The sequence below is a fragment of the Amblyomma maculatum genome, chromosome 2 (assembly GCF_055883805.1).
Source record: "Amblyomma maculatum isolate TAMU_Amacu chromosome 2, ASM5588380v1, whole genome shotgun sequence".
Lineage (NCBI taxonomy): Eukaryota > Metazoa > Arthropoda > Arachnida > Ixodida > Ixodidae > Amblyomma > Amblyomma maculatum.
Window position 1 is genome coordinate 85,661,039 of NC_139345.1, and position 13,825 is coordinate 85,674,863.

Below are 13,825 nucleotides of genomic sequence, written 5' to 3' on the forward strand. Positions count from 1 at the left end.
CGGTGTTAAGGCGCTGTCACGTCTACTGTTAGGGAGAAGGTTAAGCGTCCTCCTAATTTCTTACTCTTTCTGCACGGCGTCGCAAATGAAAGTACCACTTTCAGTTTCGACGTATGCTGTGCAATTAATTACCACAGAGCACAGCGCCGGCGCTCGCTTTGTGTGCGGAGGCGACGACGCCAGTGTAAAGCTGCGTTAAGCAACTCCTGCATTTACCCTTCGAAAATGTATGTTTAACAGTCACATAGTAGCCATACTCTGTCACTTTCGCTATTTGAGTGTTGGTACATGGCTTGTGCGATATTCATGAAATATACCAAGCTCATGAGCTTTAAGCTGTATGCATGGCAGGATGTACACATTTCCCCTCGGGCATCCCGTTCAACGCGAGCTTTGCTGCTGCAGGCCCCCAGCTGCGCTCTCAAATAATAAACATAATAAAGCAATCCGTGCAAAAATTCAAAAAAATAATATATCACTACCTGCGCGTAATATCTAAAGCTTAAGTGCGATTTCAGCGATTTGTCAGCTGCTCCCAAATTTGCTTTATTATTTCTTAAATTGTAAAACTTGTTTCGGCTACAGGCGACGGGGACGTGTGGTGAACGAACTGCAATGGCGACCCGTCAGCGCCACACTGCCACTGTAGGGCCTGGTAGACAACGCCAGCAATACCAGCAGGCGCCGCAGCAACGCGCTGAACCAGGTGCACCGCGCAGAGACGGACGTGGGGACGGCGAACAAAATAACCTCGACGAGACCGAGCCCCCCATCGATGCCGGCATGGTGCCATGGCCGGCCATAGTGCCGCCCTTCTTCTACGTTCCTCCACCTCCGCCAGGCTTTGAGGACTTGATGTTTCCGCTCGGCCTGTACGGTGCCTCCGAACAGGGCGAAGAATTGGACCGAGAGCCTTCGATCGAGCCTGACGATAGAAGCGATTTCGAGCCGCAAGAACAATCCGGATATTATAGTTACGACTCAGAGTTCCTCCAGGACATGAGGTATGCCAGGTTACCGGAGCCTTCGGTGTTTCGAGGAGCCTACATTCCCGAGCGAGATGATGACGGGAGAAGCTTTAGAGGGCTGTACGCCGACGATGATGTCGATGACTGGCCACCGCAGGGGTTGAGGACCGAGGAACGCGAGGGCGCGTCATACGAGCAGAACCCTTGGGAAGGCCTGCATGGTCCTTACTACGGTCCAATGGTGTCAAGCTACGGTACGGTGTCCGTATTCCTGAGACAAAATGTACGCGTCGACATCTCGGTTGACCGGGCGGTACGGGTCGTCAATTTCGCCATGCACTGCACCGCAGCCTTCAGCAGCTCGGGTACCCGATGCTGTGCATGCCACCCCTGCGGTCGTGTGCTTCAAGAAGGCAGCGACGTGCATTTGTCCACGGGAAACCGCGTTGGAAAGATCTCCAACCGGGGTATCACATTCACGGCTGCCAACCACGGGCTCGTGTACCTTGTGGACGCGTCGGGGACCAAGTCGACGACAGAGAGGTTCAACGACCTTGAATATGATCTGCCGTTGAGCATGCTCAATCTAGAAGAAGAGACGGACATGGATTCTTTTAACGAGTGTTTCGAGATTGTCAGCCAAGCACGGCGCAGAGTTGCCCGAAACGGGGACGAAGTCTGGAATTTGGGTGGCGTCCGTATCAAGCAGACTCCTTGGGGCGACGTCCAAGTGGCTCGCGATTCAGGCAGGCGTGTCATCTGGACCTCGCCAACAGCAGGGAGCGTGTCCGTGACTACTCCACTCGTGAAGATTGCGCTAAGCTCCGACCCGCGCAAATTCTTCTTCGTCAGGACGGGTACAAAGAGGATTTGTGCCAACTCTGAAGGATTCATCGTCAGAAACGGCAGCCAGAGAGCAGGGTTCGACAGACGTGGCCGGCTAACTCTGCCCTAAGTCTGTACTCGGCTGGCGTGCACGCAGCAAACGAGAAAAAAATACCTCGTCATGCTAGCAGTGTTTCAAACATATATATCAGCAAGATGTACAAAATTGTTCTGTGCGCTTAAGCGCGAGTAGGCGAAGCCCAACTACAAAGACTATGGGACGACCCATTGTCTGAGTTGCCAAAATTTTAAAGGCAGTGGTGTAAAGCCAAAAGCAGGAGCAAGCCAGTTCTACGAATCCTGTATTTTGAAACTGTGATGTAGGACGCCATCACTGGTTTGTGGCCGTTTTGAAATTAATGCGTCCTGGGTCCAACGTGTGTGACCTGCTGAGCCAGAACTGTGCAGTATGAGTGGTTTATATGCTGAGGGTTTTCTAAGCCCACGTGAAGCATTTGCTGCTCTGCTGGAAGACCAAGTTCTAGCCTCAAAGCGAAATTACAATGTATAGCATATCAGGCGCACCTGACTTGCACAAGTGGCGTGAGCAGGAAAATGAACCCCAATGAACTCGAGACTGTTCAATCCAGCGTCACGCCTTCTGAAAGATGAATAAATCGCCTATTTACACCATGAGCGGTAGAGAAAAAAAGCAGCATGCGGGCATATAAGGCGTCAGTTGATGAAGTGTGTAATTTGTGAGCGACATCTGTGGCTTTTAACTATATTATTAATATAATCGTTTCAAAACTAGTTTAATGGCTTTGTCTGGGCCAGTTGGTCCATGAAAAAAAACAAACGTGGATGATAGGAACGCACAACACAGAAAAATCGTTGCACCTCTGAACAATATTTTTCTGTCTGCGTTCGATCTCAAAAAAAAGAAAGAGCTTCAAGGCACAAAAGTCAATCGAACGAATAACGGCTGATATTCCCTCGACAGAACAACGACAGAATGACCTGGGTTTTTTTTTTTTTTTTTTTTTTTTTAGTATAAGCAGCTGTGCTACAGCTGTTGAGTCTCACTTGCAGGGGCTTAGTGGCTTCCTGCACTCCTCGCTCACCTGTTTCATTAACTTTTTTTTTATTTGGCCACTTCTTGATCATTTTGTTAGACTCGTCGATTGTAGAAAAGGACAACAGGGCAGGAACTACCAGCACGACACGCACAGAGCTTAACGTACATAATAAATAGGTGCCAAACCACCCAGACCCGCTTGTCGTGGAGCTCTACGCAACCCGCTATGCTATGCAGGTCGTAAATAAGTCCAAGAGAAGCCCATGTCTATACAGATTCTTTAGCGGGCATAGAACATCAGAAAAATGCGACAGGTGCTATATGTAACTCAAAAGATCCGTGCACTCCCTAAACAAATAAACTCATCCTGATACACTGGCCACAAGATGAGGCTGAGAACGCTGACCAGAGAAAATTAGACAAGCTGATGCATAAGGTTATAAACACTAATTCATCCTTTATCAGGCCTTCCATTGATGCCCACTTCGCTCTCTCCATAAAAGCATTTTTTTAAGAGAAACTCTAACGTGCCCTCATTCCCCTGTGTACTTTCCTCTCCATCATAATTAACTAGATCGGATAAGGTATCACTTAGAACGATAAATGCAGGGGCGTGTATTGCCGTTCCCCGAAACTCCAGCAACGGAAGTGCCGGGTAGGTCAATACAAAAATAAAACGCAACAAAAAGCAAGTCAATAAAGCCTTACATTTTGTTCGAGCATACAGCCCAGTTCGCAAATTAAAATTCACTATTAACAAAAGAGTCTTGTGGATTAAAATTACAGTACAGAGCTTAATACATCGGTTGCGTCCGTCGCTCTATCTTTACTACGTTGAATAAGTTAACTTGGATATCGACGTTCCCCTCTAGGCCTCAGGTCATCCTCATGAATAACGGTTTATGAATGAATGAATGAACGGCGTAATTCCGTTTTCTTAATGGTAGGGTCCCGCAATTTATTTCTCCTATAACGGAATCAGAAGACCGAACGACACTTCCGGACGCCTTTCGACATCAATTAATCATCAAATCGATACCTAAGAGTATGCTTCGAGGCAGACACGATGGGAGACGAACAGCGCTAGCTGATGCGTTGAAAGTCAAGCATGACTGCAACCCCCCAGCAGTATGTATAGATGAAGCTAAGCAAATCTACCAAAAATTTACGGTATGTGCAGTGACCGGGGCAGGAGTTTTTAAGTGACTACAAGGGGGCCATTACACATTTTTGTAAAGGCGCGATAGGTAAGGCGGCAGCACGCATCTTGCAGGGCTGCACTCCACAACATTTAATCAAACTGGTATGTGTCCCAGCTCAAAGAATCTGGGGAACGAGGGTGCAGATCGTTTAGCCCGAGCTCTGACGAACCAAGAATTCAGACTCGGACCCCCTGACTTGGTTCGTCAGTTGGGCTTAAATTGAACATTAAAAACACAAAGATCATGGCGTCTTGCCCTATCAAGTCCTGGAGCATCAATGGACAAGAAGTGGAAGCTGTGACAGATTTTCTCTTCTTGGGCTCCAAGATTACCTCGGAAGGAGACTGCAGCCATGCAATTAGGAGACGCCTGCTTCTGGGAAAGAGAGCAATGGTTAGCCTTGACCGCCTAGTAAAGAGCAGGGACATTAGTCTGCCAACCAAGATCCGTATAACTCGTGCTATGGTCTTTCCAGTTGTGATGTATGGATGCGAGAGTTGGACTGTGAAAAAGGCGGACCGCCGAAGAATTGACGCCTTTGAATTGTGGTGCTGGCGAAGACTCTTGAGAGTTCCTTGGACTGCCAGAAGATCAAATCAGTCGATATTGTCGACCATAAACCCTGACTGCTCATTGGAGGGTCAAATTCTAAAGTTAGAGCTCAACTACTTTGGTCATCTGATGAGAAGAGAGGAGTCGCTGGAGAAAGATTTGATGTTGGGAAAGGTTGAGGGTCGCCGGAGAAGGGGTAGGCAGCGAACGCGATGGTTAGATGGCATCCTCGAGGCATTGCAGATGAAGTTATGTGATGTTAGGAAGATAGTGAGAGACTGGAAAGCGTGGCGTGACGTGGTCCATAGGGTCACGAAGAGTCGGACACGACTGAACTGGACTGAACTGAACAGGAACAAGTAGGGATAGATGATGACGCCACCTAGAAGCGGCCAGCCAAGTTTATCGCCTATTACCGTCTTTATCTTATGAAAAACATTTTGTCTTGATTTATTTGGCACTTATAATTTCGACAGCTACGTATGTAAATTTTTGATACTCCATCAACTTTATCTGATTTTGTTTCTTGCCGACTGAACATTTATCAAACATACCAAAATGTTTGCAATACCGACCCAGTTTACGTTTGTGACCACGAGCGTCGCTGCAATCCGTGTCACCGTCTTTTTTTTTTTTTAGGCAAGCGTCTTTATGGAAAGCCATGCCACTCTGACAGCTCTTACTGCGCTGACAAGGTGATTGCTGACACTGTTGGACACTGTCTCCTGACTGGAACGCCGTCTTTCGGAGTGAGGGCGGACAATAGTACAGTATTCCAAGCGGAATTCCGTCTTTCTGAGTGAGTGGCCCAGTTTTGCATAGTTTTCGGGACGAAAATTCATGGCTTCTTAGTTCCGTTGGCCAGTATTTCAACGAAGGGGTAGCAGCAGGAGATCTGCTGCAGTGGTTACCTATGCCTAAGATGGCGTTCGCAGTGGTCGAACTTTGTCGAACATATTGATTGCCTATTGGGCATCTGCGCGGTCGCTGCAATTTAAAAGTTTTGAGCAAATGCTGGGCTGACCCGTTGTGGAATTGGTGACACATGCTCGCATCCCGTGCTTACGCTTCTGTCGGCCTGAGTCAGTCTTTTATTCCGCGTCTTTGATGCGTTGGTGTTCCACTTCCGAACGTAGGCGATTCTCCATCTTTAGTGACGTACTACATTCTTAAAGGCAGTTCGTGAGCAATGCGCGTTCGCAGATGCGTCCGACTTCTCGCATACAGCTGATGTATTCTTTTAGACTTACTGTGGTACTCACGCATTTTCGTGAGCTGTTCGAAGCTTTTGCAAACTAGCAGAAGGTTGTAGCAAGCACTGCTTTGGACGGATAGTTCTTAACCCTTTTCGAGCAGGTTGGCGTCCCTGTGCACTGGGTACATACAATACCAATAGGAGTATGCATTAATTTCTTTACGTCATCAATGCAAGTCTCTGTACAGCACAATGCGCTCGTTTTTGTGTGGATTTTTAAAAAACTAAGTTGCACCCGACACTTTCATGTAGTGAATGTGCTTTGCTGTTCAATGCGGAATGGATAGACGGTTGTCCAGCAGGGACGCGGCCAGGACATAGTAGTAGTAGTAGTAGTAGTAGTAGTAGTAGTAGTAGTAGTAGTAGTAGTAGTAGTAGTAGTAGAAATAGTAGTAGTAGACTTGGCTGTATAATCAAGCGCCAAAGAGGTCGGTGGGCTGTCGAACCAAGGCCACGGGGCAAGATATATAGGTGGGGACACAGCGTACCGCGCCGGTTCCAGATAAAGTCCCCTAGTTAGTCTAAGCCATACGAGATGGCAGTTCGCTCAGCGGCCTGTGACGTTGTGGGAGGCACTGCTTTTCTATGGTGAATACATGCTTTTTGAGAGCCATTTTCTCGTAAACTGTGGCCTATGATGAGAGAAAAATATTTTTCTCGCGTTGTTTTTGTCTAGGTCCATTATTCAGCGCAGTTTTATAAATCTGTGGCTTCGTGAATGCTTAAATAAAAGCACAAAAGGCGAATGAATTTTTGCGCGGAATTTGAACCTGCTGCACGCATAAGCGGCGGCACTTTGACAACAAAGCCTTAACCATCAGTCGTTTCATTTGTTCGTTGACTTTACATCTTTTGTTCGCCCATCAGTGTGCCCGCTCATCCTTAGTTTGCTCCTTACTTTATTCCTTCAAAACATTAGAGGTCCTCTAACTGGATTCTGCTAGCTCCCACTGAATTCCCCTCTTCCTCTCACTTCCTCTATACCATTACTTCTCTTAGCTTCTTTTTTCCTTTCCCTTATTCTTTTATCCTCAGGGTATAGGGTACAGTACAGAGGGGAAGAGAATTTCACAATGAAAAAAGAACACCAAGTATAATTTATTCAATACAAAAAAAAAATAGAGGTAAAATTACAGTTAACAGCTTTCTTGAATCTACGTTAGAGATTGGCGAATAGTAATGTGATGTGGTGCGCCAAAGCCGCATATAAATCAGTTGATGAACATAAATAGATAGATAGATCGTGCAGCCGTTCGTGCAGTCGGGATTCGTGCAAATATAGAAGACAGTTGAGCTTGCTTGAGGCAAAAAAGCCTTAAATCACGACAGCATTTGTGACGTTTTTCGTACACATAACACGTCCGTACTGTTCCTCGCTTGCTTATCCCATTGGTTGGTTGGTTTGTGGGGTTTAACGTCCCAAAGCGACTCAGGCTATGAGAGACGCCGTAGTGGAGGACTCCGGAAATTTCGACCACCTGGGGTTCTTTAACGTGCACTGACATCGCACAGCACACGGGCGCCTTGCTTTTCGCCCCCATCGAAAAGCGGCCGCCGAGGCCGGGATTCGATCCCGCATTCTTGGGAACAGTAGTCGAGCGCCGTAACCACTGCGCCACCCCGGCGGGGCGCTTATCCCATTCTTCAACTCAGTTTGCACGTTAGCGATTTATGCGATAGAGAAGCGGTACGGGGCGCTGTTGCATTTCCTTGATTAAGTGGTTAAGAATACCCTATGAATTTTTATATTTTTCTCCCATTCGCCCAACCGAACGCAGGATTCGCTTTCCCTGCTCTATTTACGCTATCCAAAGTGACAAAACTGCTTCCCCGGCGCCTTCAACTGAATAACACTCAATGGTTGAGTAATGTAGTACTCACTCCCCCATATTTCAACATAAAGTGCAACTTCAACCTTTTATTCACTTCGTTGTTAGGAATATATTACGTCAATAGTATTGACAATCCAATAAATTATTCTGGACCTCGCTTCTGCACTGATACAGTGGGCACGGCTTAAGAATAAAGTGCTACGGTGATGCTTCTGGCGACGGCGGGGAAACAGTTCGGGCCACGCAAACGGCTCACGCAGGAGAAACGCGCCGCGCGATATCAGCGGGTTGCTATCTCAACGGCGTTGTCGATGTATGTGTTTTTTTCTTCCAGCGAAGATTCACCGCTACATCGACGCTGACGCTGCGATCAGCGGCCCGGTTCGGAGGAGCGTGGCTGGTGGCTGGTACCTTATCTGGAAACTTGCGTCCAGTGCCTCGCCCGTGCTGTGTCCCCACCTAAATATTCTTGCACCGTGACCAAGGCTAATCGATGTTCCTGTGAGGAGGAATCCAGACACGCCAAAAAATCTAGGCACTTGGAGCACTAAAGTGCGAGACGAAAGCCATTATAGCGCGATGGATCGTAGCTCTCCACTATGGCAACTCCATCTCCCTCTCTTCTTTCACTTCCACCTTCCTTATTTTACGGTGCGGTTCAGGTGTCCGTGGAGAAGTGTGACAGATAGTGCGCCTTAAAGGCGAAAGCCTTTAATGACTCTACTTGCGGCCATGACGCTGTCTGTCCGGCAACGAGAAGTGCCACACTTCGCGAGATTCCGCGAGATACCGAGAGATTCTGAGTGACGTCATCGGTCAGTCTACCGTGAGGAAAATACTAGAGGGCACTGTGGACCACTAAAGTGCGATGAGGCGAATGCGACGAGGCGAAAGCCATTATAGCGCGGTGTATTGTAGCCCTCCACTACGGCACTTCTATCTCCCTCTTACGACGTGGATTAGGTGTCCGCAGAGGAGCGTGACGCTGCGCCTTTTCTTTTTCTGCAAACCAGTTTGAAACGCCGCTATGCCTGCTGGGCTGGGTCCGCTTCCGTTTGCTGTGTGGTGCGGCGTTCAAGGAAGCGCCATAAGAAAGGCACCTTACGGACGCCTGGATCGGACGCCCGGCGGGGTCAGCTTCGTATATGATTGAATTGCCTGATCACGTCGTGATCAGTCGTGACGGTACATCGGGCGCCTCTTGTCGAACAGAACCAGCGTTCCGTTGAACGCGTCAGATTTCACCACCGTTATATAATTGGTCTACAGGAAAGGAAAGGAGCAGTATCACTCGCGAAATCTCGCTACTATCATGCTCACGGTAAACAAGAATTATGATCTGCGTTTCATAATCCCGGGCGCGGTAGACAAGGAGAAGTATGATGTGCGTTTCACAATCTCTGGCGTCATGGCCGATGATGTCACCAGTAGATGACGTTACAATCTCGCGGTATCGCGCTTAATCTTGCGAAGTGTGTCGCTTCTCCGGGCCGACGGACAGGGTCATGGTCGCTTGTATAAGCCATTAAAAGCTTTCATCTTAAAACGACAAGGGGAAGGTCAGGACGGAAGGACAGGTCAGGAGGCAAAGCAGTAGGCAGTGCTCCAGGTTAGCATTATAACTGGAGGAACAGTTGGGATAGGTGGATCTAGACGGCATTAGTAATGAGAGACGCGCCGGGAGGGTGTAACATTGTTTTCACTTTGCGGAGACATGATTCGCATGCGCAGTGGGCGTCCAATAAATCAGTATGTTTGTGCTAGTATATACGTCTCCGCTTAGTTAAATGTCTCTGTTAATGACGTGAGGTCATAGAGGGAAATATCGGTGCAGCAAGGCGTGCGAGATTATCCTAAAGTTTCCGGTAGTAGCGCCTCAAGTCACGCCTGTAAATAATCACCTCGTGACGTGTCGGTGGGCTGCCAAGCAGATTGCGCAAGCCGTTGTGGAGATCGCGTGAAACCTGATGAAACGGTTCGTTTCTGACAATCCCTGGATGGCTGGGTTATAATTGTTGACTATGCAGTGGCTTCATCGAGATGATCATGGAGTTCGAACGTAATGGTGTGTTTCGGAACGGAGGGCGAACAGTCTATATGTAAAGCATAATACATTAGTAGGGGTGTGGGGCGGTGCGCTCAAGGGAACGCTGCGTTCGATGGAATGCTCGGTCGCCCACAGCCAAAGCTTTCGTTTCACACACAGCACGTTTGAGTCCTGAATCAGTAGTCTTGAGTGTCATGACTCGGCACTTCCGAATGTCATGACTCAGCATTTTCGAGTGTCATGATTTACCACTTTTGTGTGTCACGACCCAGAACTCTTGAGTCATGACTAAACTAGACACTAGTCAAGGTCATGACTGAGTGACCTACACAAGTCATGGACTCCATAGTCATGCACATTTGACCTCCGATCTGACTCGTGATAAGTGACTAAACTATGACTCACATGCGCATGACATGACTAGAACGACACGTTAATATGCCACTTGTCATTACATACTTTCATACTACCAATCTCATTTTAATGTGACGTCATATCACACGTAACATTTTGCGTCGGCAAAAACAGGGGATCTTTGAGGCAGCCGGAGTGAGCGGCCGCGCGTTCGATGAGCTCCGTCGAACGCAGCCGTTCAAGTCCAAGTTTCGACCTACGGCGTGCATTATACCGCTGGATTCGACTACACACGTGAAGTGGAGTCCGAGGAGACCGCAAGTTCGGAGGTAGGCACACTAATTTGCCTATTTTTCGGTGGCCCACGCGGGACCGCTAGGCCTACCCATAGGCCTAGCAGAAGAAAGACGCTCTCGGCGGCGGGAGCCACAGAAGAGCATGAGCAACGCAATGGAGCTGGTGGAGGGAGAGACTATCGACCCCGCGGAGCTAACTAAGGGTACTTGGTTTATTACGAAAAAGAAAGGCCGCGTAGTGCCCCTCGAAGAGGAAACGCGAACCGCGACCAAAGATGAAGAGCGGCGGACTACAGGTCACAAGGCCGCCATCGGAAGAAAGCTAGCGGCAAAATCGGTAGAGAAGCAGTCCGTGCAGATACCGAAGGACGCCGAAAAAATAATAATACGCCCCCGGGGCGGAGTCAGCCGTCTAATAGAAGGTGGAATGATTGAACTGGCTGAATCGATCGCCCGCGCCGCCGGCATCGAGCTCAGGGACGCCGAGAACGACATCTTCTCGGCAAATATAAAGCAACAGTCCATACTAATCGCCACTACTAGCGAAGAGCGTGGAAGAAGGTACGCGGCTTTGCGCGCAGTTCTTTGCGGCAGCGAGAATATAGAAGTAAAGGCCTATCCCGCTATGCCTGAAGATTGTGGCAAGGGAGTCGTGCACGACGTCCCCCTACGCTATTCCAACGAAGAGCTATTGGAGCGAATACGCAGGAGAAAGGAGAACCCTTCAGTGCTCGGTGTTCGCAGACTGGGAGCAACCTCCAAAACAATACTAATCCTCTTCGAAGATCAGAAGGTTCCGCGCTGGGTGTACCTATCTCCTTTCGCGCAAAGATGCGTCTTGTACAAGAAGAAATATGAAGTTTGCCACGCGTGCGGGCGCATGGGACACCGAGACGACGTCTGTCCGGATCCGACGAATAAAAAGTGCCGCGGATGCGGCATGGAAAACCCGAAAGAAGGTCATCTGTGCGAACCCAGGTGCCAGCTATGCGGAAAGAATCACCTCCTCGGCGATAAGCGATGCCGGGAGATATATAGAACCCCATACATCACCAAAAAAAGACGTTGGGAGAAAAAACTGGGTCAGCAGGAACAACTGGCTGATGCAACGCAAAACTGCGAGCGAGCGGGACGCTCAAGAACCAGAAATGGTGAAGAGGACCCCCGGCTACTAAGAAGGAGATCGAGATCAAACAGCAAGGACTGCCACCACTTCACAGCCAAAGAGGGGGACTTCCCAAGGCTGGAGGAAGGAGCCACCGCCAACTCTACGCGACGCCGCTCGAGCTCCGGTACCAGGGACCGTTCCAGCTCTGGACGAAGCCGCTCCAGTTCGAGGACCTTGGCCGACTCATCCACTGCCAGCAGCTCCGGGTGCTTTACACGGGACCCCAAGACGTCGTGGGGACCACCTGCACGCAGACGCAGTCCGAGCGAAGATCGAAAAACGGTAAGCTTCACGGTTAGCAGTTCCCAGGTAAATAGGGAGGCAGACGAGAGAACTAAAAAACTAGAAAAAGAGAATCGAGAGCTCAAGAGCATGCTCAGCATGCTCACTACAGAGATTCAAAATTTAAGAATGGAAAAGAGTACCCCCCCTCCTCCACCGAGGAACCAACTGGTACCTCAAAAACAGGTACAGAAACAGATGCCCTCTTCCCCGTCTACAAAGGTCGTAGTCGCGCGCCCTGAGCAGAAGGATAATGAAGAGGAGAAAATGATTACTGAAACAATCAGGCCACCCCCGCAAAAACGTAAAGGGAACGAGACGGATCCGCTGGTGGCATTAGAAAGGAGACTGGACGCTAAATACGAAGCAAGATTTGAAAGAATCGAGACCCTCCTCACCCAATTAATGGGTGCGGTAAATCAAATGCAGACGAAATTCACCGCGATGCAGAACGCCTTCACCGAGAGGCTAACTACATTAGAAAAGACTGTGACCCCAATTCAACAAAATGGACAGGCGCAGTAAAAATGAAGACTCTCTGGTGTGGCAGTGGAACGGCCGCGGCTTCCAACGAAAGCGAGCGCTCTTGCAACAGCACTTAGAGCAGAGCGCAGAAAAACCTTTAGCTATAGCCCTTCAGGAAACAGGAAAAGGTCTACCAAAATTATCGGGATATCAGGCGTTCCACGGTAATCGGGGAGAAAAATCCCGCGTCTCCACGCTAGTTAAAAGACACATAGCGGTAGTCGAGCATGAGGTCAACTCACGAGACATCGAAGCTGTATTAATAGAAATTATCACTGGTCGCAAGGAAGAGGCTAGTCTCTTCATCTTAAATCTGTACAGCACCCCCCAGCAGAGAAAGGTACGTTTCCGCGCCCTCTTCCGCAAAGCGATCAAAACAGCAGGAAGCAATACTCTTATAATTCTAGGAGACTTCAATGCCGCCCACCAAGAATGGGGCTACAATAGACACGACCCCAAGGGTAGGCAACTGTGGGAGGACATACATGAGCTCGGCCTCACCCTGCTGACGGACCCTAGCTGTCCGTCCAGGATGGGAAACAGCGTCTGTGCAGACACCACCCCGGACCTTACCTTAGGAAAAAACACGGGAGACGCAGTCTGGAAAAACACAGCTCAAAATTTTGGCAGCGACCACTTTGTTCTGGCTCTCACCCTCAGCAAGGGCGTCAAAACGCGTCGCCTCAAAAAACCCAAAATCACCGATTGGGACAGGTTTAGGCAAATCAGAGAAAACTGCGAATCGGGAGATGAAATCCAAAACATAGAGCAATGGGCAGAGACGCTTAAGAAACAAGTAGAGAAAGCAACCACGACCCTACGGGAGGACGATGCGCCGGTGACGGTTGACAGCAAACTCCTTCATATGTGGGAAGCAAAATGCGGCATGGAGAGGCGTCTCCGGTCGCAAAGATGGAACAGGAACCTTAGGCGAAGGATAGCAAGATATAACAAAGAGATTGAAGATTACGCAGTAAAACTTTGCGAACAAAACTGGTGTAGTAGGTGTGACGAGATGGAAGGGAACATGAGCCTTGCTAATACGTGGAGCCTACTCAGACACCTACTTGATCCTGACAATTCGAAAACTCAATCGGGCATAAGACTGACGAAAGCCAGACACGCGTTCGAGGGCACGGACGGGGAACTCATGGCGAAACTAATTAACATGTACGTAGGCGACACGCAAACCTTACCCCTGCCGGATTACGAAGGACCCTTAAACGAGGCCCTAGACGCGCCGATCACGGAGGCGGAGGTTCGCGCCGAAATATTAGGCCTAAAAACAAAATCGGCTCCCGGCCCAGACGGAATCACAAACAAGGTTCTCCGAAATTTGGACGATAATTCCATCCGCGCGCTCACCAAGTACATGAGAATCGTATGGGACAGAGGCCGCCTCCCACAACAGTGGAAGACGGCAAACGTAATTTTGATACCG

The 13,825-nt window shown here is 49.0% G+C and overlaps 1 protein-coding gene across 1 annotated transcript; it reads left to right on the forward strand.

Annotated features, from left to right (window-relative positions):
- Positions 1-615: 615 nt before the first annotated feature.
- Positions 616-1,923, forward strand: LOC146199195 (uncharacterized). Its single transcript, XM_084592067.1, has one exon. It carries the CDS (start codon positions 616-618, stop codon positions 1,921-1,923), a length of 1,308 nt encoding a protein of 435 aa, XP_084448193.1.
- Positions 1,924-13,825: the final 11,902 nt, after the last annotated feature.